Genomic DNA, 24,622 nt, shown 5'->3' on the forward strand with positions numbered 1-24,622 from the left:
GCAACGCTTGCTCAGTAAAATGGGAATAATATGTATCTTGGACTATAAATTTTTGGCATCTTAAGTATGCTAATGAAACCACATGTCGTACGTACAGCATTTCTTTCGTGGTTCTCTTTCGTTCATTGGATTTGATTTTGGATCACCTAGTTATTCCTCTCATCGCCTCTGTGGCTCTGTTACAAGATGGATTACTGCTTAAGTGCTACTGCTACTGATAACCCAAAAAAGCACAACCCTTTTCATGAGGTTAAATTTGGTGCAAATAAGCTAATTTTTAAGCATAAAAAAAATTATAGTGTCTTCGATAAATATTCAATTTTATGTCAATTCATAATATCGATAAATATTCCACAATTCATAATACAGTCAACGAGGCCAAATTGGAAACGTTTCATAATTGTCTTGCGGGATCAAGTGATATTCACAGGATCCACATAAGACTGACCACCAGAATCAACGATCACCACGTGTCAAAAACTTAGCACGCTAGTCAAAATCAAAATTCCGAAAATACACTCGCGCACCACAGTCACTTTCCCTAACCCCGTCCCCCTCTTAAACCCTCTCCCATTTCTCGCGTTCACCAACGACCCCCTATTTGCTGTTCCTTCTTTTATTTTTTACTGCAAATTTTTAATTTTTTGATCGATTCATAACATTCTATCTCAGCTCTCGCATAAACACTGTAAGTAATATGCGCTTTTCGTTATCAATTTATTTATGTTTTTTTGTTATCGTCGATTTTTGCTTCTTCTAATTTCATTGTAAAGTTCGTTTCAGTTATTCTTTTTTGTTAATCAAATCCGAATATGAGTTATGATTGCCGAATATATGTTTTTAATTTTTTTTCGCTTAGGAGTTTCGCAGTTTTTGGTTGCTAAGAATTTTTTTTTTGCTTGATACGAAATGAAAGTTGATATTTAGTATTGCTTGAAATGAAAAAGAAATTCCTTCCGTGAGGCGAATAGAGAATTGATATAAGAAAAAACGAGAATCGAAAAAATGCTCAACTACTGGCTATGATAATGTTTTTAGTATTTTTCTTTATCATTTATGCTTTTTTTTTCAAATATTAAACGTATCATAAAAATGCTTTTTTTTAGCTCTTCTGTTTTTTTGAGTAAATATTTATGAATAGGTTGTCATTTTTTTTTATAATCCTTTTAGCTGTGTTTTCGATTTTTTTATTATTTTATTTTTTATGAGTAATAGATGCTTTGGATTTTTACCCCTCTATTCTTTCTTTTGCTTCGTCTTTTTTAATTTTTAAAAATTTTTTAGTTTTTTTTCCTATTTTTTCATTTCACGTTATATGTTTATTGTCTCTGCCTTGAACTAAATAAAAAATTTAATTTCACATGACCAGCTCCTACGCTTGACTGATTTTCTGGTTCCTTGATTGATGTGACACAAATCAAGGGTTAAGTATAAAAAAAAGGAATTTGGGATATTGACAAGATTTGAATTATTATTTTTTATGAATTTGTTAGGTTTTGTATTTGATCACAACAAAATAATATTGTATAAGAATAATCAAAATTGCATTTAGTAATGTTCATTTTCTGAGTAGTTATTTTTGTTCTTTTTTTTTTTTTCTGAGATGTTATATCTACCAGGTTAATTGAGTGGTTGTTTGAGAAATGTGAATGTATTCCTCCCTTTGACAAGAAAAACGATTGATAATGGCTTCTAGAGCAATTTTAAGAAGGCAGAGATTTATTTCTGATTACCTGAATGCCTCATCACGATCAGTCCAGACCTTCCAGTGTCTTGGCCATCCTGCACAGAAGTTGGAATCACGTGGTTATGGATCTACTGTGGACCATCCATCTGAAGATTTTAATCGTGTAAAGAAACTGGATGTAAATTCAGTTGCGAAACAGGGTTTACTGGGTTTTTCAGGATTGGGATACTTTAGTTATAGATTTCAAGGAATATCAGTTTTAGGTCTTGGAAGTGCAAGATTCCAATTCAATTCTCCATTGAGTGTCAGATTGATGCCATATTCTGTTCGTCGTGCTTCAACAGCTACCGCTAAGCAAAGTGAACTGGGTAGTGATGATGAGGGCAATGAAGAATTGGTTGCTCAAAAGAGAAAGGAAGCATCTCCAGAAGAATGTGATCAAGCTGTTGAAGGTTTGAGTACTGCTAAAGCCAAAGTGAAGGCTAAACGGTTGCAAGATTCTCAGAAGGTTGCCAAATCCGTTTTGCAAAGAGTATGGGCCACAATTCTTGGGATTGGTCCTGCTTTAAGAGCTGTAGCTTCTATGAGCAGGTTGAATTTTATCCTTTAAGTCTTTAAGGGTTTTTAATAAATCAATTAACATGATTCTAATAGATTTTTAATGTACTGCATATTTGATATTCTATTGCTTCGTACAGGGAGGATTGGGCAAAGAAACTTGTTCATTGGAAACATGAAATTCGGTCAACTTTGCAACATTATTGGTTGGGTTTTAAGCTACTTTGGGCCGATGTTAGGATCAGCTCAAGATTGCTGCTAAAGCTGGCTGGTGGTAGAAGTCTATCTAGAAGGGAGAGGCAACAGTTGACTCGAACTACTGCCGATATTTTTAGGCTAGTTCCATTTGCAGTTTTTATCATAGTCCCATTCATGGAATTTCTTCTGCCTGTTTTCTTGAAACTGTTCCCTAATATGTTGCCATCGACCTTTCAAGACAAGATGAAAGAGCAGGTATGGTGGCATTCTTTCAAATTATTATTGCTGGCTAATTTGTTATATTCCAATGGTGTTCTAGCTTTATCCTTTATGTTTTTGTACCTCTTTTTAGAATCTCTCCTGTTAAAGCAGGAAGCATTCAAGTTAGGTTTGTCCTTTTGTACATGCATGAAGTTATAAAGTGGGTGAGAATGCGCCAGCATTTCGTTTAATGAATGGATTTTCTTTGTAACAGTTAAACTGACATCTTTTTTTATTTATTTTCTTTTCTTTCCAATTTCATTCTCCATAATTTTTACTGAGATTGCATATGTTAATAAAATACGCATTGAGAATTCCAAATTTTTTTAAAATAAAGAAGGGCTGGTAGACTCATTATTTGGTTGAGATCAGATATGTGAATAAAAGTTTTACTAAAATTTGTGTTCACCTTGATTTAAGCTTCTTATATGGATCAGGATATGAGTGATGAAAAAGTGGGATGTTAAAATACCTTGCTTAGGAGAAAATAAAGAAAAGAGAAAAGCATAGAGAAAAGAATCAATAACATAAACCATGGGTGGCTGCATGTGCCTGCTGTGGAATTTGCACCTGTTTGGAACATTCTTACTTACCTATTTGTCTGTTATGAGGAGGCAGGCTTGAGGTGCTAATTGTGCAAGTGTGTGTGTGGCTGTGGCATTTCCCTGGTTCCCCACTCTTTTCTTCTTGTTTTTTTCCAATGCATTTCTTCTCACTTTCTGAACATGTAGGAAGCACTGAAAAGGAGGCTCCATGCAAGAATAGAATATGCCAAGTTTCTTCAAGATACAGTCAAAGAAATGGCAAAGGAGGTTCAAAATTCAAGGAGTGGAGAAATTAAGAAGACTGCTGAAGATCTTGATGAATTTTTGAATAGGGTAAGATCCTATCTTACCTTTGATTTTTCTTGTTTTTTCCCCCTAGTTTCCGTTTTTTAACTTTGCAATTGCAATCTTGATATTTTGCAGGTCAGAAGGGGTGCTGGTGTATTAAATGAGGAGATTCTTGCCTTTGCCAAGCTGTTTAATGATGAACTCACTCTGGATAACATCAGCAGGTTGGTCTCCATTGCAAGTATTTTTGTATATAAAAGCTTTTGACTATTTAATTTAAATTGAATGGTTAATTAAGCAAAGTTGTTTTATTTTTGTTTCATGTTTGTTCTTCCGTTTTGTTTGCCAGGCCCCGATTGGTAAATATGTGCAAATATATGGGAATCAGCCCCTTTGGAACAGATGCATATTTGCGTTATATGCTTCGGAAGAGACTCCAGTGGTAAAACTTGTTTATTCAATCTGAATTAAAATAAACAGTTCTGTACCCTGTTTTGGCAGAACGTGTTAATGGGTTTAAATGTATTTGAGAGGAGTGAATGGAATCTTCCAGATTTACTGCATTGAACTTGCATTTTGCTGTGGTTGCTTGGGCTGGTTAAATTTACCTGATCTTATTTTACTTGCTCATTTATGAACTCATGATAACATCTTGGCTTTTGGAGGGGTATCTGCTTATTTGCATGATTTATGGTTCCCCTTTGCCACTTGTAAAGTTTAAATCTAATTAAATTTATTGCTTAAACCATTACTTCTCCTATTGCATTTTACAACCATGAGGTTTCATGGTATGGATATTCATTTATTATTTAGTTTTCTGGGTGGGAGGTCTTCATGTTGAGAACTTATTGATGCAGCTTTGCAATACAAAATGTAGAATCTCTATAAAAGTAGAACTTTAAATCCATAGGCATGTCTCCTTGAATTCTTTTGGTACATGGGAGTTATTGTACTGGAACCTGCCAGCTCATACTCAAACTTTAAATCTATAGGCATGTCTCCTTGAATGCCTTTATTGATATCTGGAATGTGCTGCAAAGTTTTTAGCACATATAGAGGACTGAGCTGGTATATTTGTATATTGTGGTATTGCTTAAACTGTTGTTCTGTCCTCAAGCATAATTTTATTTTCATATATCTGCTTGATCACAGAAACTATTTATTTCTATTGCCATACAGTTGTTTATTTCTATGGAAGAATAGGCTGCACGCTCTAAGCTCTCTTTTTTGCAAGATTTCTGCAAAGATGCATACTTGACTCTTTTTTTTTTGTTTAGATGATACAGTTCTTTTATGCTACTCTGGTTTTTCTGCGTTTGGTGGAATTATCTTAGGTTGGAAGTGTTAGAATAAGCAAAGGGAAGAAGCACATATGAAAATATAATGAGCGGAGTTACTGAGTCTTGTTGACATTTAGGGTTGATTCTCTTACTAAAAAATTGTTTAGAGATTGATCCATCATTTTGGGGATTTTAGTATTATAATGCACATATAAGATTCAGCAAACAGTATGTTATCCTTGGTATATGGTTTTGTTTTCTAATGGGTTTTGGTTGAAGTAAGTTTGTTTCTTTAGCTTCTACTTCACTTTCAGTTTAGGATCCAACTAAACTCTCTGTTTTAAATTCTTTTTCTATCTCTCTCCTTTTCCAGTACTTTGAGGTCATTGTGAATGGTCTTATTGTTACTATTTTCTTATAGTTATTATGTATGTTCTAGGATCAAGAATGATGACAAGCTGATTCAAGCTGAGGGTGTGGAGTCCCTATCAGAAGCTGAACTTCGTGAAGATTGTAGGGAGCGAGGCATGCTTGGAGTGTTCTCAGTAGATGAAATGCGTCAACAGGTGTTTTTTATTTTTTAATGTGCTTATTTCTTTTCTCTTTGCCAATTAAGTGCTTGAGACTCTACAATCTCTTTCTGAACCATGTTTGCAATGATAAGTGGTTTATGAGATATGCTAATGTCTCATTTATTGATACAATTTTGGATTTGCATAGTTTCACTTTGTTAAGACCATTATGTCTTGTTTTATGCTGTATATATGGTTCTGTTATGAAGATTGTACAAACATGCACCCCTCCAGAACCCTAGCATGGCAAAACCAGCCGCATGAAAGAAGATAAAAAATGAAAGTAGCTTCATATTCTTGTAACCATTTTGCTTTGTTGATTTAATTCTATTGGAACAATCTTTTTTTTTTTTTTCTAATTTGGCGTGCTCGGATGATTGGATGTACAGTACTATGTTTCCATTTTAGGTTTATCTTACTTTGAATTGGCTTGTGTTTATATGAAAGGCATTATTTTTGTAAGAATTGTTTTATCTTTATCTTTTAAACTATTATAGAGGAAGTTGTTAGGCCTTCTTTCTTCTATTTAGTGGTTATACAATTAATTGCGATAGCAAGTAGATTTTTATGTGACTCTTTAACATGGTTAACATCTGCCTGCAGCTTCGAGATTGGCTGGATTTGTCTCTAAATCACTCAGTCCCTTCTTCCCTTTTGATTCTTTCTAGGTGATTAAAAGTTTAGTCTTACGTTTTCTTTCTTCCCTTGCTTCATTGCGTTCTGTAGTTCATCAATTGATTACAATCTGCAGGGCCTTCACTGTATCAGGAAAGCTGAACCCAGAAGATGCTGTTCGAGCTACCCTTTCTTCTTTACCTGATGAAGTTGTGGATACTGTTGGTGTTACAGCTTTACCATCTGAAGATTCTGTTTCAGAAAGGAGAAGGAAGCTGGAGTACCTTGAGATGCAGGAAGAACTGATCAAGGTTAAAAAGGAAGATGTTTTCTTTATATTATTATCATACAAAAAGTCTCCTCTATTGTTTTAAGAATTTGACAAAATAGGCTGTGTACTATTGGAAGCATGCTATGGGGCTCAGTTCATTCTGTGTTTTGTGAAGTAGTTTGATAGAATCTTACTGCCAGTAAATAGAGGCCTCCAGTCTTGAAGTGTTCAGCGTAGGCTTTAGAAATGTGCCTAAAAGCAGCTTTTCAGGTTTTGAGCACTTCTTTTGAATTGCCTTGCCTGTTCTAAATTGGTATCTTTGTAGGAGGAGGAAGAGAACGAAGAAGAAGAGCTGGCTAGGATGAAAGAATCTAAAGCTAGTGAAGAGGATGTGGCACTTAAAGAGATGACTATCCCAACTGCTAGAGAAGCACAAGAACAGGCTGTAGCTAGAACATTGGAAAAACGAGAGCAGCTCTGTGAACTCAGTCGTGCATTGGCTGTTTTAGCTTCAGCATCTGTAAGGACTCTATTTTAAGATTTTCTTCAGTGACTGTCATTCTATTGATTCTGTTCTTCTATTGTATTATTCCTAGTATTGCCACTAGCAATCTAGATGTAACTTCATTTTCTTCGTAACATGCAGTCTGTAAGCAGAGAGCGTGAAGAGTTCCTGGGTCTTGTCAACAAGGAGGTGTGTTATAAACGTGGATATTTTGATTTGGTTGTGGTGAAGAACTGCATCTGCATGATGTCTACGTATTATTTTTAACTAGTTATGTCAGAAGCAAATTAAGCAAGTTTAATAAATAAAGCATATTATAAAGTCCTAATGGAATTCTTTTGGACTAGATGTCTTTAAGTTCTCCCTTTTCAGTAGTGACTTGCGAGGTTAGGGGAAACATAATTTGGTCTTTAGTTGCAACTTTTTAACTTGGAACAATGTTTAAGCAAATGATAAATTTTCTAATTCTGTTTCTGCCCTTTTTTTCTTTTCTGCTAATTTTGGGTCTTGCCAATGTTGCCAGATAGAACTTTATAATAGCATGGTAGAGAAAGAGGGCACAGATGGTGAAAAGGATGCCATTAAGGCATATAAAGCTGCACGGGAGGAAAGTGACCATTCTAGTGAAGTGTCTGAAAGTGATGAGATTTCTTCAGCGCTTATTGAAAAAGTAAGTCATTGGAACTCAGTTGTTATGGTTTCTCTTTTTCTTATCATGTGATAGAAAGTAAAGTATTTACCTTTCTTGTCCCTCACTAGGTTGATGCTATGCTCCAAAATCTTGAGAAGGAAATTGATGATGTAGATGCAAAAATAGGTGATCGCTGGCGATTACTTGACAGGTTTGAATATGTTTCTGGATTGTTTCCTTTTCTCCTATCTTGCCTTCATTCTATGTTGTTGTGCAAACAGAGTGATGTTTGTTATCCTGATTTTACATTCTGTTATTGAAAAGTATTTATAGAGTTTGGTGTTGTTATTCATATCAACTTTTATGGGCACAGTTACCAACATATTAATGATCGCAAGGGCATGGTTACCTTGAAATAAAGTTAGTGAAGTTGGTAATGTTTGTGTTATTAGGCTAACAGTAATTGTAAGGGTTAAAGTATTCAACATCAAAAAGTTGATGATTTATGTTTTCTCCACAACAAGGCCCATAGATAACTTAAATATCTTAGTGCTATTTCATAAGCCCTGAAAGTTACAGTGAATTATAAATTTTGATTTTGTCCAAACAAAGTTATTTGCACCCTCTAGATTCTGTATACGAAGGCACAAGTTGTGCAGCTGAAAGAGCTATTTACCTTTATAGACCTTTGCCCCTTGTATTAATAATCCTTATATTCCAGTTGATCTTGGTGCCAAAAACTAGTAGAAGATACTTTCAGTTTGATTACAACTTTTGAATCTGGGCTTCTTAATAAGTTCATTTTGTGAACTACATAAAATTGTTGTTATCCTTTAAATTTTGATGGGCAAAGAAGATGTTCATACTGGATCATTATTATTATTGTTTTATTTTTTGGTCCATGTGATCTTGGGCTACACAATAGGAGGTAGTCATCTCCCATCCCATAAATCCCACCCCACCCATCCTAGGATTGGAACCCGAGACCTCCAAGTTGGAGTCTCAAGTTCTAACTGCTAGGGTGTTCCTATTGGGGACCCCAGAGTTGATTAAATAATATTCTTTGAAGCCATCTTGCAATGCTCATGGACATAAATCATATGGAACAGTATCAGGCCCATTTTGCTGAACTTGGCATTTGGTCTATGTAGTCAAATATGTGAAATATGTTCTGTCTGCAGAGATCATGACGGTAAAGTCACGCCTGAGGAGGTGGCTGCTGCTGCTATATACTTGAAGGATACATTGGGCAAGGAGGGGGTACAAGAACTCATCAGCAGTCTTTCCAAAGATAGAGGTCAGCTAATTTTTTTTTTTTCCGCTGATATGTTTTTACTTTGTTTGTCCAAATAAATAAAAAAGCAGGAATATACTTTTAGGTACATGTTTTGATGTATGTGAGCATTTCTTTTTTGTTTGGCTTGTTAAAATGCGTATTGCTTTTCCTTCTATAATCGGAGAATTTATCTGACTTCTTGGAAACTATTGGTGTGAGAGCTTACTTATTCTGCTTTAAGGCTATAAAATCGTTGGAAGATGCATTTGTTCCATTTCTCCTTGGGGCATTATGAATAACCAGAAAATTACAATTTATGCTTCTGATATATAAGTTAATTATCATTTGATGAGACCGCATGTTTTGTCTTTAGACATTTATAAGAGAATAGTCTCTTAATGGTGGACAAGGTAAATTCATATTTTGAGATGATAAGGATGATTGAGAAAAGTGATAATTAGCTGAATCTGGTGGGGTTATTTGTCATCTGGTGTTATGTGTTTTCGTATAGTATGAATTTACTTTTTCCTTTTTCTTTTATTTTATAATTTTCTCCCCTAAATGGGCATGGGAAAAGGGTAATTTTATCAAACTGCAGTGTTCTTGTTGCATCATTGTTACTTTTAAGTTGTTGGGCAATCAATTGATTTATTTGTTCACAAGAGTGACTGCTATTCTCATCTTTTCAATGCAATAGATGGCAAAATTCTTGTGGAAGACATTGTCAAATTGGGCAGTCAGACAGAAGATGAAAATAGCGTTGAGGAGGGGAGAATGTAGAAATTATAGTCGAGATTACATTAGTCCTTTTTGGACTCCTTAAAACATTTTGTACTTAGCATTAGTTGGTCAAATTCATATCTTGGCACGGTTCTTTTTGGAAATGATGCTGGACCAAATCTTGATGGTTTGAGTTCCAATGGTCAGTTTTTGTAGACCTTGGCTTTATGCATAATAGTTCTTTAAGGTCAGTTATAAAGAAGCTGATTTTACTCTTCCCACATACCGATGAAACAGATGTATTTCTAATGCTGTAAAAATTATAAGTAATAGGAAGCAAATATATTCAAACAGTAGATTGCATAGAAGCCTTGTTGTTGGTGTAATAATCAAAATAGTTGTTATAGTTGATGTGGAAAAGAAGTGCTATATATGGCAGATTAAGAATGGTTTAATTTGCTTGATTATTTCATTTGGGTTAAGTACTTTTGTACTCTGTTTTTCAGAAATAAATAGGATGGAAAAACAGAGAGTGGGAAGTGGGGGTTTTGCTTGCACTTTCTTTTTCTTATTGTAGTGCTAAAGGGGAATGTGCATGGTGCACTTACTAACTTAAAAGTAATTGGCTGCTAATTGCATGTAAGTTTTGCGACGAATTCTTTTATGTTCTTGTCTGAGCTTCCACCGACATTAACTGCCTCCACGGCTAGTTTCTTCCATTTCTCTGCATTCCTTTTTATATCCTTGCTTTTATCTCCTTCCATGATTTCCCTTATACACCGTTGTATCTCTTCCTTGGTGATGATCCCTTTGTCATCCTTCCTAGCTCTGATTCCGGCCTGCCACACATCCGTAACATATTTTGCATTAGTTGTTTGGTCTGTCCATTGCGGCACGGCTACCATAGGCACCCCCAAGCTCAACGCCTCCAGTGTTGAATTCCAACCGCAGTGAGTCATGAAGCAGCCAACTGCCTCGTGAGCCAAAACTTCTAATTGAGGACTCCATGAAACTACCAGCCCCTTCTCTGAAGTCTCGGCTATGAAGCTGGCAGGAAGCTTTTTCTGTTCTGGTTCTCTAACTACCCACAGGAAGTAGCTGTTGCTGCTCTGTAGGCCTGATGCGAGCTCCTGCATTTGCTCTTCTCCTAAGGCCGCCAGGCTTCCAAATGATATGTAAACAACTGAGCCAGTTTCTTTTGAGTTTAACCAATTAATGCAAATGTCGATCTCCGGCTTGAAGAGGTGTAAGCCATACTCTTCGTCATCCTCCACTCGTTTATCTAGGTACTTTGATGGAATTGCAGGTCCAACAGCCTTGATCGGTCTCTGGCTGGCCATCCAGTTTAGTACCTAATCGAAATTATTAACAAATTTAGAATTAAAGAAGTACGACATTCTAACCAGAAAATTTCACTCATTCTTAAGTATTTGCATTTCAGAAAAATAAATAAATATTTTGGTAAGAATTGCCGGACATGTTCAAAGATATAGCATATCTTTCAAGTGGAAGGAAAATAATATTTCTTTCCTTCTCAATTTTTGATAAGCAGGAATAGGAAAGAGGAATGAAAATGGATGAATTTGTAGTTTTTCTTTTCCTCTAAATCTAATCCTTTCAAATTGAAAGGATTATACTCCTTTTACCTAAATTAATCATTCTATTTATAATTTGATCCCTAATCTCCTTTTTTCCCTCAATTTTTTATCCTTTGTACCAAACATAATTAGAAAAACATTTTTCCTACTTCTTCATTTTTAATTTCCTTCCCCACCTTTTCCCATTAATTCACTCTATTTATCTTAATTTCTACCAAACATACATAGTGCAAAGTTACGAAATTACCTTGTATAGTTAGTATTGAAAGCATTATTCCAAAATCAGGATGCACGTACCTCCTCTTCTATGCTGGTGAAAGTATTAATAAAGACCCAGTCAGCTTCCAGGAAATTTGAGAACTGATTAACAAGAATGTGTAAGAAGGCTGGATAGGATCCTATATCATAAACAAATGATGGCAGGTCGCATTCTTGAAGCAGTGGCAAGCCATCAATGGACAAAGAGGACTCGGCAAGTGGAAGCTTCACCAATCCTTCATGGACGTTGTAGTAGATGGTATCAACAGCACACGATTGAGTGAAGAATGCAGCTGCAGGGACGCCTAGCTTTTTGGCTATGTCGAGTGCCCAGGGGAAGTGTGCGTCGTAAACTAGGCAACTTATGCCTAGCTTCGCGATGATCTGTGGTAGTCTTAGGGTCACAACTGCCTTGAATTGTTCCAGATCGACTGTTTTTAGATCATTGTCTACTTGAAGGTCATCAGCAACTGGCTCAAGTTTTACAGGACCAACTTGGACAGGCATAGACTTATTAACAGAGGCGGTGCATACTGTGACTTCCAGCCCTTCATAACCCAGGCGTTTCGAGAACTGTAGTACGGGATTGATGTGGCCTTGGGCAGGCAATGGCAAAACCAGTACGTGTGTCTGAGAAACACTTTCTTGTTTCTTCATGTTTCCCTATCCGATCTGACAAGCCGCTGTTCCAATCTCTCTTAGTCTCTACACACATTAAAACATGTACAAATTTACGCGTTGAGGAAGCTAGCAGGCCTCAAAAAATTGGTGGGAAGAAATCCCAGGTATAAACCATCGTCATCTCCAGTATTAATTTCTAAGGTCGGTCACTGAATATGGTGCAGGCACGACCAGTTATTCGTCATTACCTTGGGTCCTTGAGAGTACATTTACATCACGCATAACCAGTGATTGGCCATTATCTTTGGGTCCTTTAGAGTTCATTTGCATAAAGCATTACCAATTATTGGCTATGTAGCTTTAATGTATCTGCAAATTCTGTGGCCATTATTTTTCCACAATTTTGTTCCACTGGCTCTGAATGCATTGACAATGACAATAGTGAAAGCATGCTTATGGCGGGGAAGATGTAAAATGACAATAACAAGTAGGGCGGACCCTAAACATTTTTTCAAGTAGTGTTATAAGATGATGTTCAAATTTTTTTTTTTAGATTCAATATTTGCTGGCTTAGAAAAATATTGTTAAGTACCATCATTAGTAAAATCTTGTTATTATTGCTCTAGATTTGTATCTTGTAAGATAATTTTTTTTCTTTTAAAATATATTTTTATGGTTTATTTATCTAAATTTATAAAACTTAATTAAAAATTATATTCATTAGTATTAATTAAAATACTAAAATTAAATAAAATTTGATCTTACATAACAAATTATCAAGTTCAATAAATAATTTTTTATTTATTAATAAAAATTAAATATAAACATCCACAAATTATATAAAATTAAATATAAAAATTAAATAATCAAATAATATATTTACAAAATAAAAAAAAAAACTTATCATTTCAAGATATTATTTGACCTATAATACTATTTTCTATTAATTAGATTATAATTATGAACACAAATTATCAAGCTAATACAAAATATATTTTGACATGAAGTATTTAAAAATTTAATTTGAATTAAAAATTACTTACAATTAAAGCCTAAGTGAGTTATTTTAAGAATGAAAAATATAGTCAAGAACCAATAAAAAAAGGATTTCAATTTTTAGACAGGATGATCATAGGTTGAGTTTTAACTTTTTTAATAAAATCTTAAATTATAGGAAAAATTTTTTTATATGTCCTTACAATATTTAAATATAATATATAAATTACGATTTGATAAATCATTTTTACTTAGTATATTAACTACCTATAACATTGCAAAAAAAGAGTTTATTAGTATATTAACTAGCTTACATCCTAGATAAATAGAATAAACACTAAAACATTTTAAGAAGTGAGTGATGTCATGTGACACTACTCCTCCTTTTATAACATACGGATTTGAAAACTCGACCACATGAAATGGTTGAAAGTTGTCACCAATCTTTTTATATTTAAAAATAATTGATCAATTATTAAATTTGTTCTATTTGATAAAATTTTAAATTAATTTTAAATTTATTTAAAAAACAATAATTAGATCTGCGAGTTTTGAATTAGGTTCAAGAGTACAATAATACACAAGAAAAGTACTATTTGATTATTTGTTATCTTATTTTGACATTAACTTTTGATTTTATTCTTATATTTCCTTAATCATTATTTATTATTTTGTTTTTGATTTTACCTGGTTTAATTTTTTTAATCTTTCTTTTTAATTTTTTATTATTTTATTTATTTTATTTTTCATTATTTCTTAAACCAATGTTTGATTATTCAACTTTATGAATGCACATAATGCAATTACGAAAAAATACCATAATTTATCAATTTTAAGTAATGGAAAACAAGAACCACATATTGAAAAAACCATTCATGGACCATCTCTACGTTTTGATAAAATTTAAAAGTTTTTTTCACTTAAAGATATCCCCGAAGAAACTCATCTCTATAAATCCTTAAAGACAAACCCAACGTCGAGATTCTTGTTTCATTAACAAAATAAATATAGCGTATACCATATCAAGATAAAATCGTGAATGGTACATGTTTATAAAATAATTTCATTGATCTTAATTTCTATGGTAATATATTTAATATTTTAATATAATTAACCAATTCATTTAGTCTTACTATATATATATATTTTTTAACGTTTTGTTTAAGTTGATGATGATGATGATTATTATTATTATTAACATTACTTTTTTTGAACAATTTGATTCGCTTAAATTTTCTAATTGTTTGAGTTAATTAATAAAATATTTTATAAATTTATTTTTTTAATATTTAAGATGATTAATTGAATTAACAAGATATTGAGATATAAGATTAAAGTTTATCTTGACGCTTGGATAAAGACCTTAATCGAATTTTGTACCTAAAAAAGTCATTTCAAAAATGTGACTTTTCGCATCCCCGAATGACATTTCATCATTGGGTTAACTCCACATAACTATTTTATTTTTTTATATTATCTTACGAACCTCTAATAACGATCATAAGAGAAAAAAAAAAGCTTGAATATCTCATCATTTTAATTTCTGTAGGAATATGAATATTCTATTTTTTGGGAATTATTTTTTGATTCTTCTCTTATAATATTAGCTAATCTAAAACATTTCTTATTATATTCTACACACTTGACTAGAGACTCATTTTATTTCATTTATAACTATATATATATATTTATATATTTACCATTTGTTACTCCATATAACTAAGTATTGCATATGATATATATACATAAATACGTATATATTTTATTCCCTTTTTTTTAAAAGTAAACTATACCATAATATAATTGGAACTAACAATAAAGCACACCAAACAAAATGGATGAGAAAAACATCCCAAACAAACCAACACAAAGCTCATCAACCAAAAAGTCCAAGACACATACCTAAGCTTGGGCAGAAATTGCCTAAGAATCTTGGGTTTGATGGAAGGCTCACGGCCTGAGCTCAAAGTCCCAAAACCAAGGGGTCTGCTTCAAGGCCTGTTCTCTAGGTCCAGCTGAGGTCAATGGGCTTGTCTCAAGACTTCAACAAATCAAGCTTCGGAAGAGTGTAATGGGATTTCACAAGCTTGGCTCACTTTCAAACTCCAAATGCACCATTTAGTGCAGCAAAACAAAGTCCCCCAACGCAACGCCCTTTGACTCTCCTATTCCCCCTTAAACGGCGTCGTTTCTACATGGCCTAACCTAAAACCCTTTCTTCTTTCTTTCTCCCTTCTCCTCTCCACACCAAAACCTCTACCCTTAAGCTACCGCTGCTCCACCACTCAAACACTGATCTTCTCTCCTTTTCTCACCCTTCTGAACTCCTCTTTTCTTCCAAAATCACAGAAGCCCTAAATAAAACCCTTCTCTCCAGAATTTTTTTGATTTTCTTTCTCTCTTTTTTGGATTTTTTTTTTGAAGATCCTTGGTATAATACCGCCTGCTAGAAACTAGGGACTTTTTTTTTTCTTGGTTTTTTTTATTTTTGGATTTCTAGAACTAAAAGAAATGTTTTTTTCTTCCCCACTTTCACCGTGCTTCTCTCCCGGGTTTTATAGCCGTGGGAAGAGAAGCGTCTTTTCCAGGCATCTCTATTGGCAGACAAAAGCCTCGCCTGCCGCCTTTGGCAGTGTGTGATTTGGACTTTTCAGCTTCCTCAGCTTTGAGATTACGTGTTTCTGTTAAATTTCTATTTCCAATTTGCCCACCGCCACTTTCTTTTCTTTCTTTTTATTATTATTTATTTATTTATTTGGAATTCCTGCCTCTTAAAAAAATAGGTGTCTACACTCCAACATGGGTCCACCTATGCTGACAGTGGCCATGGTTCCCGATCCCTTTAGCATTTGAGGAGTCTTTACAGATCCTGTTTTGGCGCCTCCGAAGATTTTTAATGATGCTGCCGCTATGAGATTTGTAATTCATATTTAATATGAAGATTTTTTTTATTTTGTAAAAAGTAAATATTATTATGCACGACCTTTTAATTCCTTAAAATTGTATTTTTAAGATGCAGGACAGGGCACTTGTCCGTACAATAGAGATGGGGCACCAACGGAGTCACCAAATGGAGCAAGAGATTTTCATTCAAAAATAATATAGTAGAATAGTAAAGCATGTATATATTAAATCCACCTTGTCCGAATGCATATTGTTCATCATCAAATTGTCTTCTTGGCAAAATCCTGAACATTATTCATACGTAATTAAGAATCACTAAATTAAGATCTTCGTTAAACTTTAATTTATTAAGCTTTTAGTTGCTTGTGTTTTATTTGAAGAAGTTAAGTTTGCATAGAGGTAGAGGTAGTGTAGCTTTTTCCAGGAAAAACAATGTCTAGTAGCGCAGTAGAGTTGCAGATAAGAGTTCATTCCAAGTATCTGGTACCCCAGGGAGACACCAATGGGTGCAGTCAACGGCGCCTTTGCTGCTACCGTAGGATGAAGGATGTCCATCTTTTCTTAGTTGTGACAGTGCAGTTACGTTAAGCAAACGAACTGATTTGGATATTGTGCCCAATACTTTGTCCAGAATAGCTTCTCCTCGATGTCGACCTCCTGGATAGTTATGCCCCGCCACGGGTCTTGTTTGTCTTTTGCAGTTCTTTGCGTTGGTATCTGCCCAGTCTCTTGAACTACAGTAGTATTTGAAACAAAACGAAAATTGTAAGGTATATACATAATGGAGAGAGCATGACGGCATTTGTTTTAAGGAAAATCATGGTTAGGTAATGCTTTAGACGTCATCAACAGCTATGCTTACTTTGTATGATCTGGGGAAACACCCTGGAACTGGAACAAAATATTGGTTTTCTTGGGATCCACGTTGGAGTTCACCCACTTGGCCCATGTAGTCAGGGCTTTTTCAAAAGCCGCCAATCGGTCAATGTCTTTGTGCCTGGCGTTGCCTTCTTCGATGACATCCCATCTGACGCAGTGCAGTTGCAGCACCAAAAATTGCCAAACCATCAAGTAATTAATCAAATTAATGTTAGGAAATCTAATTAATTTTCAAATATTTATATGCATGTATGGAAGGCTTACGATTGCTTCTTTCCAGTTTGAAGCCCCTCGTTCCAAGTGTTGAAGACCAACACATCAACATCCTTCCAAAGTTGTCCTCCATTCCCAATTGAATCAAGCTTTAGGATTCTTTCATTTTTGTCGTCTACAATGTCAACAAGAAAATCATTGCGCGAAAACATCACCGAGACATTGTGTGCCTACAAATTAATTGCGAACAAGAGAAGCAAATTAAGAACATAAATACAAAGTTATCAACTAATTAAGCTAAGCAATTGAAGTACAATTCCTTTACCTGGAAGGTAAGTGTAGAAAGGCCTCCTTTGGTCTCGAGAAGATATCTTGCTTTTGGAACCGCCGAATGGAGCATGCATACGAGCGAAAGCCATTGATTGTATCCAACTGAGTCTCCAACAAACATAATTCGTTTCCCTTCGAATCTTTGTAATAACCTTTTACCATTGAACCTGTAATACAAATTTAACAGTCTCTATTATGGTTCATCATGCATCAAAAGAAAAAAAAATCGAAGTACTCGAAGTACGTACGGTGGTAAGGTGCATGAATATGGCTTCCATCTATATTTGATATAGTCTTGATCAGGACGACCATTGCTTTGGCAGTCGAATTGGTTGGGTATGAATGGACAAGTACGGGGAGAGTAAAGAGGGTGGGGATCAGCATGATCATATTCCCATCTGCCATGGAAAATATCACACTCAACCTCCAGTTTTTTGTGTCCGCCCATATGATTGAGATAATGACCCAATCGTAACAAACCAGCGGTAGTGGCAGTTCCTACCAGAAACATAATCACCGTGAACGCCATACTTGCGTCTTCTTAATTTGGAATACAAATTGATAAAATCAATATTAGTATATATATAACTTTTGTTTTTGCAGTTTTTATTCCATTTTAAATATTCAGTTTCTTCTTTTATGAGTTACTTAAATAACAGTTATTTTTTTAATTAATCGATCAAATAAATACATTGATATTTTGTACAATTGTATCGGTAAATTTCCTTTTTTTTCTTTCTTTATTTCTTGTTAGAACCCTTTTTAATATTTTTAAGCTCACGCGATGCCTTTATTTTTAGTTATTATTTAGACTTGGATTTCTTTTATTGAAGATCATTTAGCTTTGATGCTTACAATTTCTATATATACAAAGCTTATTGTAACAGTTGAAAATTGAACATTCTTTTACACATGAAAAGGAAATTGTTTTTTATTACTGTGTTTGAATTTAGCAGTTTTAATACTAATTAGGAGATAAGAGTTGAATTGACTTGTTGGAGGAGGTTTATAGTATTGAATTGCATCCCAAAATTGGTTTTAAGGTTTAGCATAGTTTCAGACGAGGCTTGCTTGTTTCTTTCCATCTCTTTTATTTTACCGTCTTCAATATTCCTCAACACTACTACTGCCAGAAGGGATGTCAATGAGCTAAGGTTAATGAATCTCTTCTGGTTGGGTCCAATTTCCTGCGTAAGCCCAAGTTTTAAGGACATGGATCCACAGTCCACTCTCGAGATGACTAGGCCCGAAAAGATACACCGAAGCCATTGAATGAAGAGAAATATGGGCCGAGGCTCACTACTTTCCTCCACAAAAAGTAGAAAAGCTAACCAGTTGAACCTTCTTCCAAACTAATTAGTTCATCCATTTTATCACTTTTATAGAATATTTTTGCATAATATATGATAAAAGGTTAAAATGATTTGTATGCCGAAGTCCATATGAACATGTACCAAGTTGAAGAGATCGAACCTTAATTGTGGTCGACCACAAATTTGTATTAACATTTTCTTTTGACTTTTTGAGGTTAGATTATCATCAAGCACACTATATATTTTTTCTTTAACCAACGTGACATATTAAACTTGGCGCAGTGGATCAGGGGTGTGTCGGCTGAGTACTTGATGGCTCCCCGCGAGAGTTCGAATCTCTGAGGCATTTTCCTTTCCGATCCAATCTGAGGCATTTTCCTTTCCGATCCAATCTCTCTAATTTTAATTATACCGTCCATGGTCGGGTAAACGGTAATCAATCACTCAGACTCTGTCAAGTTTAGTGAGTCTGAAACCGAAAGAATGCCTTTTGGGTAAATTTCATTCAAAGAAGAGAGTGGTATTTCTTAGGGTTTTATGATTTTGTTTTTTTTTTTCTCTTAATGTCAGATATATATTTACCGGGCGATCAGAATTAAGGTTCGATCTCTTTTCGCTCTATATTTTTGTATTATTTTTCTATTTTTTTATTTGGGATTTAGTGCGTTGCGTATTTCAGCTTTTGCTCTTCGTTGCTCTGTTTGTTGAAGTTGAGAGTTGAAATTTCTCTATCAATCTGCCAAAAGAAAAATTAAAAATAGTTGTTTGTTTGAAGGAGAAGAAAGAGTGGGAAAATTCCCGCATTGATTGTTTGAAAGTTGAAAGGAAAAGAATTGGGTGTTTTTAGAATTGAAGTCTGAATTTAAAATTTTGGTTCCAGTATTATGACTTTGATTATATCCTTTTGCTTCACCATGCCAGGCTTTCTCGTTCTCATACTTGAACCTTTCTTCATTCCAAGTAATTTATTGATTCTCACCATCCCTCATCAACTGGAGCTTTACCTTTCGGCTTTCGAAAGTAGCAACAAATGGATAACTTTGACCAGAAGCTTGGTCCAGGTACCCTCTCTCTTTTTGCAACCAAATCACTCCTTCGCCTTTCTTCCCTTTATGTTGTTCATAATTCTGATTCTCTTCCCACTTGTTTTCGCAGAGTATTCTTTTCATTGCCTCCATTTATTTTCCCGTGTTTTTTTGAAAAACGTTTCTCATCTTCCTTTTTCTCAACTGCAGATTTTTTGAAGAATCTCTCTGGGGAAACCATTTCCCCGTTAAGCGTCGTCATTCATGAAGACATATATGAAAGCTCCTCAAAGAGACCAAAAACAACATCTAAGGTCTGGGATGTTTTTGAGAAGCTTCCAGCACAGCAAGGGGATTCCAAGGCTATATGTAAGTTGTGCAGGAGAATATATACTGCTAAAACCACTAGTGGTACCTCTCACCTGAGACGTCATATAGAGGCGTGCCTTAAACGTGGTAATCATGACCTTGATCAGCGTTCAACGGAAGCATGCTTTAAACCTGTTAACCGCGATGCAAATCGCCACACTGTTTCGCATGGCACCTTGATTGATGCTGCTACACCCTTAAAGAGCTATAAATTAGATGTGGATGAGATTCGTCATGCGATTGCAATGATGATCATTGTTGATGCACAACCACTTAGAGTGGTTGAAGATACAGGTTTTAGACATGTATTGAATGTTGCATGTCCTGAATTTCCACTTCTGAGTAGGAAGGCTATTAAAAGGGACATAATTTCCATTTATTTGAAGGAGAGAGAGAATATTCGTGAGTTGCTAGGAGCGTGTCCTGGTCGGATTTGTTTGACATCCAGTACTTGGGAATCGAATTATGATGATCGTTATAATTGTGTCACTGCACACTTCATTGACCATGAATGGAGGTTGCAGAAGAGGATTTTAAGGTTCAAACTTATACCCCCTCCATATGATAGGTTGTCCATTGCAGATGAGATAGCTTCGTGTATGGTTCAGTGGAACATTGAACACAAGGTGTTCAGTGTCACGCTGGAGAACTTGTCGAGTGATGATTGTGTGCCTGACATGCTTAAATCACGTCTTGATGCAAAAAAGTACCTCCCTTTTAAGGGTGCATTTTTTAATATGAGTTGTTCTACTCGCATTTTGAATTTGATTGTGCAAGCTGGTTTCAACCTAATTATTGATATCATTGGAAAACTGAGACTTGGTATTAAGTATGTGCAGCAATCCCCCCATAGGAAGAAGAACTTTTACATAATTGCTAAGACTTTGAATTTGGATACTCAAAAAAAGTTGTGTCTTGATTCTCCTAGTAGGTGGAATTCCACCTATAACATGATAGAAGTTGCTTTGTGTTATAAGAATGCATTTCTGTACTTGGCAGAACAGGACAAAAACTTTATACACAAATTATCTGAAGATGAGTGGGAAAAAGTAAGTGTGTCATACAAATTTCTGAAAGTCATTTTTGAGGTGGCATGTATATTTTTTAGAAACATACAGCCAACGTCAAATTTGTATTTCAAAGCACTGTGGAAAGTTCATAGTCGCTTATCAGATATGGTTAGAGGCCCAGAAAATTTTATGACTTGCATGGTCAAGGAAATGCAGTCGAAATTTAACCAATACTGGTCAGAGTATAACTTGATCTTGTCATGTGCTGCTATTTTGGATCCAAGGTATAAGATTAAGTTTGTTGAATATTGTTACACCAAACTGTATGGTAGTGGTGCACAGCAATATGTTAGTGCAAGTGTTAACACTTTGTATGGCTTGTTTCACGAATACATGCAAAATTCTGCCTGTCCTTCTCCTACTGCTACCTTATCAGTTCTTACCACTAAAATCTCCAATGATAAAGAGGATAACGACGGGTTTGAAGATTATGAAACCTTTCAAAGTGCCAGATTTCAAACTCAAGTGGAGAAGTCTCAACTGGATCTTTATTTAGAAGAACCAAGCCATGATCTAAACAGTGAAATTGATGTCTTAGAGTATTGGACTTTATGCTCCCTGAGGTATCCAGAGCTTTCAAGAATGGCTCGTGATGTTTTAACCATTCCTGTGTCTACTATTGCTTCTGACAATGTATTTGACATTGGTCCTCAAGTGATTAGCACTGATTGTAGTTCTCTGAAATCAAAGATGATACAAGCATTGGTTTGTCTTCAAGATTGGATGTTGGCTTCTGATAAAACAAGTAAGTTGGCTTTTTTGAGTGCATATAGTACTTGCTATTATCCTATGCGTAACTGTTTTGTTCATAATCTCTTTAGGAGGTTCAGGCTCTATGGAAAGCAGAACTGAAGATGATAGCTCCAGTTCTAGTGATGGTGATGATGATTATTAGGTACATTTGTTTAAATCATATACCAATTGCCATTGTTTTCTTCTTTTTTTTAAGTACTGTTTTTACGTTTTATTGATTCTCTAAAAGTCATAACATATAAGCCTCCCTCAGGTTTAAAAATTCTTCACTATTCTTTTGCCTATTGAGGGGGAAAAGAAAGCTCATGAGTCTTTTGTTGGGTTAATACCTTGTGATAGTGGGTGCATTTTTGTTGTGGAATGATTAGGTTATATTGGTTCTGATGGCTAGATAAATCTTCTTTCCTTATAAGTTCTGCAGGGAGTATTAGGACATTCAGTTACCCTTTGAACTTTTTCAAAATGTAAAATGCTTTTCCTTTTTATTGTTCTGGTTGTTTTGGCCCAGCTCTGTTGTGGGATTTGGGGGTGGTGGGACTTGTCAATGAAATCTGACCTGAGGCAATACAGGTCAGTTAGGCATGGGGATATAAATGACTTGGAATGTATTATGTGGCTGCAAGCCTAGACTTATTTCCCTCTGGTTTTTGAGACATTTATGGGGTTTTATTGTGTTTTGTAGTTGTCACCTAGTAAGGACTAAGTTAAGCATCCCTTGATGAAATTGGTGGCCAATCAGGTTGTAGATTAGTGGTTCTTATGCTTTGATGATAAATTCGCTCAAGTTTAGAATGGTAAAACAACTGAAGAATCCTATTAAGGTGCATTATATGGAACATGAACTTTGCATGGCCTTGGCTAACCCTGAATTAATAGCATTAATAACATTTAGCAGGTGATGTTGCCACCTGCCTTCTAGTATTATTTGTTGTACAATTTTTTATTTTTTGTGTATAATTGGTTTTCCAATATTGTGACCTATTTGTTTTCACTATTTGCAACTTTGCATGCACAGAGCTGAGCTGTTTAAGTAGCATGAACCTACTAAGAGTAGTAGGATTTGATTAGTTGGCCCTTAGTGGTAGCCATCAAATGCTATATTATCTTAGCCAAACTACCAAAAATAAAAAATACCTTGTGGTTAGGCACAAAATGAAGTTTGCCTTTGTGGTTGAAAAACTAACAGTTAACCACCCCAAGCTTTATTCCATTAGAAACTTGTTTAACGCTGTTATGTTTTTGCACAATTTTTCTAGTCTTTTTTTAAACAGAAAATGGATTTTTATTGAAAAATAATATTTTAAACAGAAAATGGATTGTATTGAGAAAATAATAAAGTCAAACAACCTGGTGCTTGACCTAAATTGAGCTTGAAAGCTTAAACATTTAACCAAACCATGAAGTTCAAAAATGCCCAAAGCCATTATTACCAGATAACTAGATCAGATTTTGAAAGTGATTCATATTTGTAGGTTATGAATTTTGTGGGTTTGGGCTTTGGGGATAATGACTTGGAGAATCTTGGGTTCAAATAAGAAATGAAATATGTGTTAAACTTTGTTCAAACCAATCCTTTTTAGTTCCATTTATGCAAAATTAGTTGCGGAACAATATATGAAGTAAAAACCACAAAAGGAGGATCTGAAGGCAATTTTCACCAACCATGAAATTGGGTCTGAGTATCGGAAAGAAAAGACTAACTTTTCTTTTATGGATAAAAGAAAAGGAGGATATTAGTGATGGGAGAGTGTACTCATTTAACTTGGTCTTTTCTTCCCTCTTTGGATGGCCACTTTTATGCAACTTAAGGTTAACTTCCATAGCATGCTTGAATTTATATAGATCAGTACTGTATTTGACCTAGAATTCACATGTAGCGTGTTCAATTGCATACAAGTATGCAGAGTTTTTTAACTTACTTCTACCTCTTCCAGCTTATCAAAAACGTTGCAGAAGAGTTTCAGGAAATTTGAGAACTAATTAATGATGAGATTTAATAGATCTGGATAGGACTCTGAGTTACAAACAAATGATGGCAGATCAGTCATGTACAGCACAGGAATTGAAGGCAATGGAACAGTGGGCTCTTCCAAAGGGACCCTTACATTTCCAAAATTCAAATGAAAATATATGGCATTAACTGCCCAAGATTGAGTGAGGAATGCAGCTCCCGCCATGCCTGATTTTGTACCTACATCTAAAGCCCGTGACTAACTAATCATACGGGACGAGGGCAGAAGAATTCAGTATCAGTTTCTGAATGAGCTTGGCTAGCCTTGGAGAAACAAGTGTTGGTGACTGAGGTGAAGATATTGATCCACGCTAATATTTACCCTTTCATCTCCTTTAAATGATTTGGGCTTTGTGTTGAAGGAGCTTGCTGAGGCTTGCATGGAGTTGGTGGTTGTGATTAGGCTCCGCCCTGGGGCCTTTTTGAGGCTGAGTGCTTGTATCGGAAAAGGAAATATACCAGCGCACGAGTTTTCACCAACTCTTTGCATCATCCAATTTCCCACCAACACTCTCCCATTCTGCACATGACTTAATTTCTAGCATTTCAAATTCATGAATGAAGAAAAGGGAAAATGATGATGCCAAAGCCATTGAAGGTTTGTAATTTTTGTGCATGATTCCTATTACTTCACTCTGATTATTCAGATTCAAACAATGGAATTAAATTCCATGGATTTATGTATATATCCAATATTCATAGGTATGGATACACATTTTCAATTTTTTTTATTCACATCCCAAAATATTCATATATATATATATATATATATATGCATTTACAAATAAATCGATTTTTCATATTAAAAATCAAACGTTGCAAAATTTGAGGATATTTATGTGAAAATGTCACAGATATTTCCATAGATATCTGTG

General features: G+C 34.9%; 4 protein-coding genes across 9 annotated transcripts; 2 read left to right on the forward strand and 2 right to left on the reverse strand.

Moving 5' to 3' along the window:
- Window positions 1-537: 537 nt before the first annotated feature.
- Window positions 538-9,688, forward strand: LETM1 (LETM1-like protein). The gene is made up of 15 exons (XM_021434432.1): window positions 538-688; window positions 1,620-2,278; window positions 2,386-2,698; window positions 3,436-3,582; window positions 3,673-3,761; window positions 3,887-3,979; window positions 5,257-5,383; window positions 5,993-6,057; window positions 6,141-6,315; window positions 6,601-6,795; window positions 6,922-6,969; window positions 7,304-7,450; window positions 7,540-7,622; window positions 8,593-8,708; window positions 9,385-9,688. The coding sequence occupies exons 2-15, from the start codon at window positions 1,686-1,688 to the stop codon at window positions 9,465-9,467; spliced, it is 2,274 nt and encodes a 757-aa protein (XP_021290107.1). The 5' UTR covers window positions 538-688; window positions 1,620-1,685; the 3' UTR covers window positions 9,468-9,688.
- A 152-nt stretch (window positions 9,689-9,840) lies between these two features.
- On the reverse strand, window positions 9,841-15,496 carry LOC110421011 (mogroside I-E synthase-like). 2 transcript variants are annotated; one of them, XM_021434438.2, is made up of 4 exons: window positions 15,135-15,496; window positions 14,783-15,085; window positions 11,303-11,968; window positions 9,841-10,759 (listed from the first exon to the last, which is right to left on the reverse strand). In XM_021434438.2, the coding sequence occupies exons 3-4, from the start codon at window positions 11,918-11,920 to the stop codon at window positions 10,037-10,039; spliced, it is 1,341 nt and encodes a 446-aa protein (XP_021290113.1). In that variant the 5' UTR covers window positions 11,921-11,968; window positions 14,783-15,085; window positions 15,135-15,496; the 3' UTR covers window positions 9,841-10,036. The 2 variants fall into 2 exon arrangements, with proteins under 2 accessions (XP_021290113.1, XP_021290112.1); XM_021434437.2 differs by having other exon boundaries at window positions 14,783-15,496.
- Window positions 15,497-16,220: 724 nt separating this feature from the next.
- LOC110421012 (protein trichome birefringence-like 43) lies at window positions 16,221-17,735 on the reverse strand. The gene is made up of 5 exons (XM_021434439.1): window positions 17,455-17,735; window positions 17,202-17,373; window positions 16,928-17,106; window positions 16,647-16,811; window positions 16,221-16,518 (listed from the first exon to the last, which is right to left on the reverse strand). The coding sequence occupies exons 1-5, from the start codon at window positions 17,733-17,735 to the stop codon at window positions 16,221-16,223; spliced, it is 1,095 nt and encodes a 364-aa protein (XP_021290114.1).
- Window positions 17,736-18,582: 847 nt separating this feature from the next.
- Window positions 18,583-24,298, forward strand: LOC110421009 (zinc finger BED domain-containing protein RICESLEEPER 2-like). 5 transcript variants are annotated; one of them, XM_021434436.2, is made up of 6 exons: window positions 18,584-18,951; window positions 19,090-19,119; window positions 19,441-19,580; window positions 19,755-21,728; window positions 21,805-21,878; window positions 23,671-24,298. In XM_021434436.2, exons 3-5 carry the CDS (start codon window positions 19,550-19,552, stop codon window positions 21,876-21,878), a joined length of 2,079 nt encoding a protein of 692 aa, XP_021290111.1. In that variant the 5' UTR covers window positions 18,584-18,951; window positions 19,090-19,119; window positions 19,441-19,549; the 3' UTR covers window positions 23,671-24,298. The 5 variants fall into 5 exon arrangements, with proteins under 5 accessions (XP_021290110.1, XP_021290111.1, XP_089640661.1 ...); XM_021434433.2 differs by having other exon boundaries at window positions 18,587-18,733; window positions 18,802-19,119; XM_021434434.2 differs by having other exon boundaries at window positions 18,587-18,733; window positions 18,810-19,119.
- Window positions 24,299-24,622: the final 324 nt, after the last annotated feature.

The sequence above is a fragment of the Theobroma umbraticum genome, unplaced genomic scaffold (assembly GCF_002168275.2).
Source record: "Theobroma umbraticum cultivar Fairchild unplaced genomic scaffold, ASM216827v3 scaffold_130.0, whole genome shotgun sequence".
Lineage (NCBI taxonomy): Eukaryota > Viridiplantae > Streptophyta > Magnoliopsida > Malvales > Malvaceae > Theobroma > Theobroma umbraticum.

Excerpts from the sequence above, each read along its gene's own strand:
- LETM1 (XM_021434432.1), top strand. The coding sequence starts at position 1,686 with ATGGCTTCTAGAGCAATTTTAAGAAGGCAGAGATTTATTTCTGATTAC. Across the intron at positions 5,384-5,992 it reads TAGATGAAATGCGTCAACAG|CTTCGAGATTGGCTGGATTT; the intron begins GTGTTTTTTATT and ends ATCTGCCTGCAG. Across the intron at positions 6,970-7,303 it reads TGGGTCTTGTCAACAAGGAG|ATAGAACTTTATAATAGCAT; the intron begins GTGTGTTATAAA and ends CAATGTTGCCAG.
- LOC110421011 (XM_021434438.2), bottom strand. The coding sequence starts at position 11,920 with ATGAAGAAACAAGAAAGTGTTTCTCAGACACACGTACTGGTTTTGCCA. Across the intron at positions 10,760-11,302 it reads TCACCAGCATAGAAGAGGAG|GTACTAAACTGGATGGCCAG; the intron begins GTACGTGCATCC and ends AATTTCGATTAG.
- LOC110421012 (XM_021434439.1), bottom strand. The coding sequence starts at position 17,735 with ATGGCGTTCACGGTGATTATGTTTCTGGTAGGAACTGCCACTACCGCT. Across the intron at positions 17,107-17,201 it reads TTTCTACACTTACCTTCCAG|GCACACAATGTCTCGGTGAT; the intron begins GTAAAGGAATTG and ends ATTAATTTGTAG. Across the intron at positions 16,519-16,646 it reads GTTTCCCCAGATCATACAAA|TTCAAGAGACTGGGCAGATA; the intron begins GTAAGCATAGCT and ends ATACTACTGTAG.
- LOC110421009 (XM_021434435.2), top strand. The coding sequence starts at position 19,550 with ATGGATAACTTTGACCAGAAGCTTGGTCCAG. Across the intron at positions 19,581-19,754 it reads TGACCAGAAGCTTGGTCCAG|ATTTTTTGAAGAATCTCTCT; the intron begins GTACCCTCTCTC and ends TCTCAACTGCAG. Across the intron at positions 21,729-21,804 it reads GTTGGCTTCTGATAAAACAA|GAGGTTCAGGCTCTATGGAA; the intron begins GTAAGTTGGCTT and ends TAATCTCTTTAG.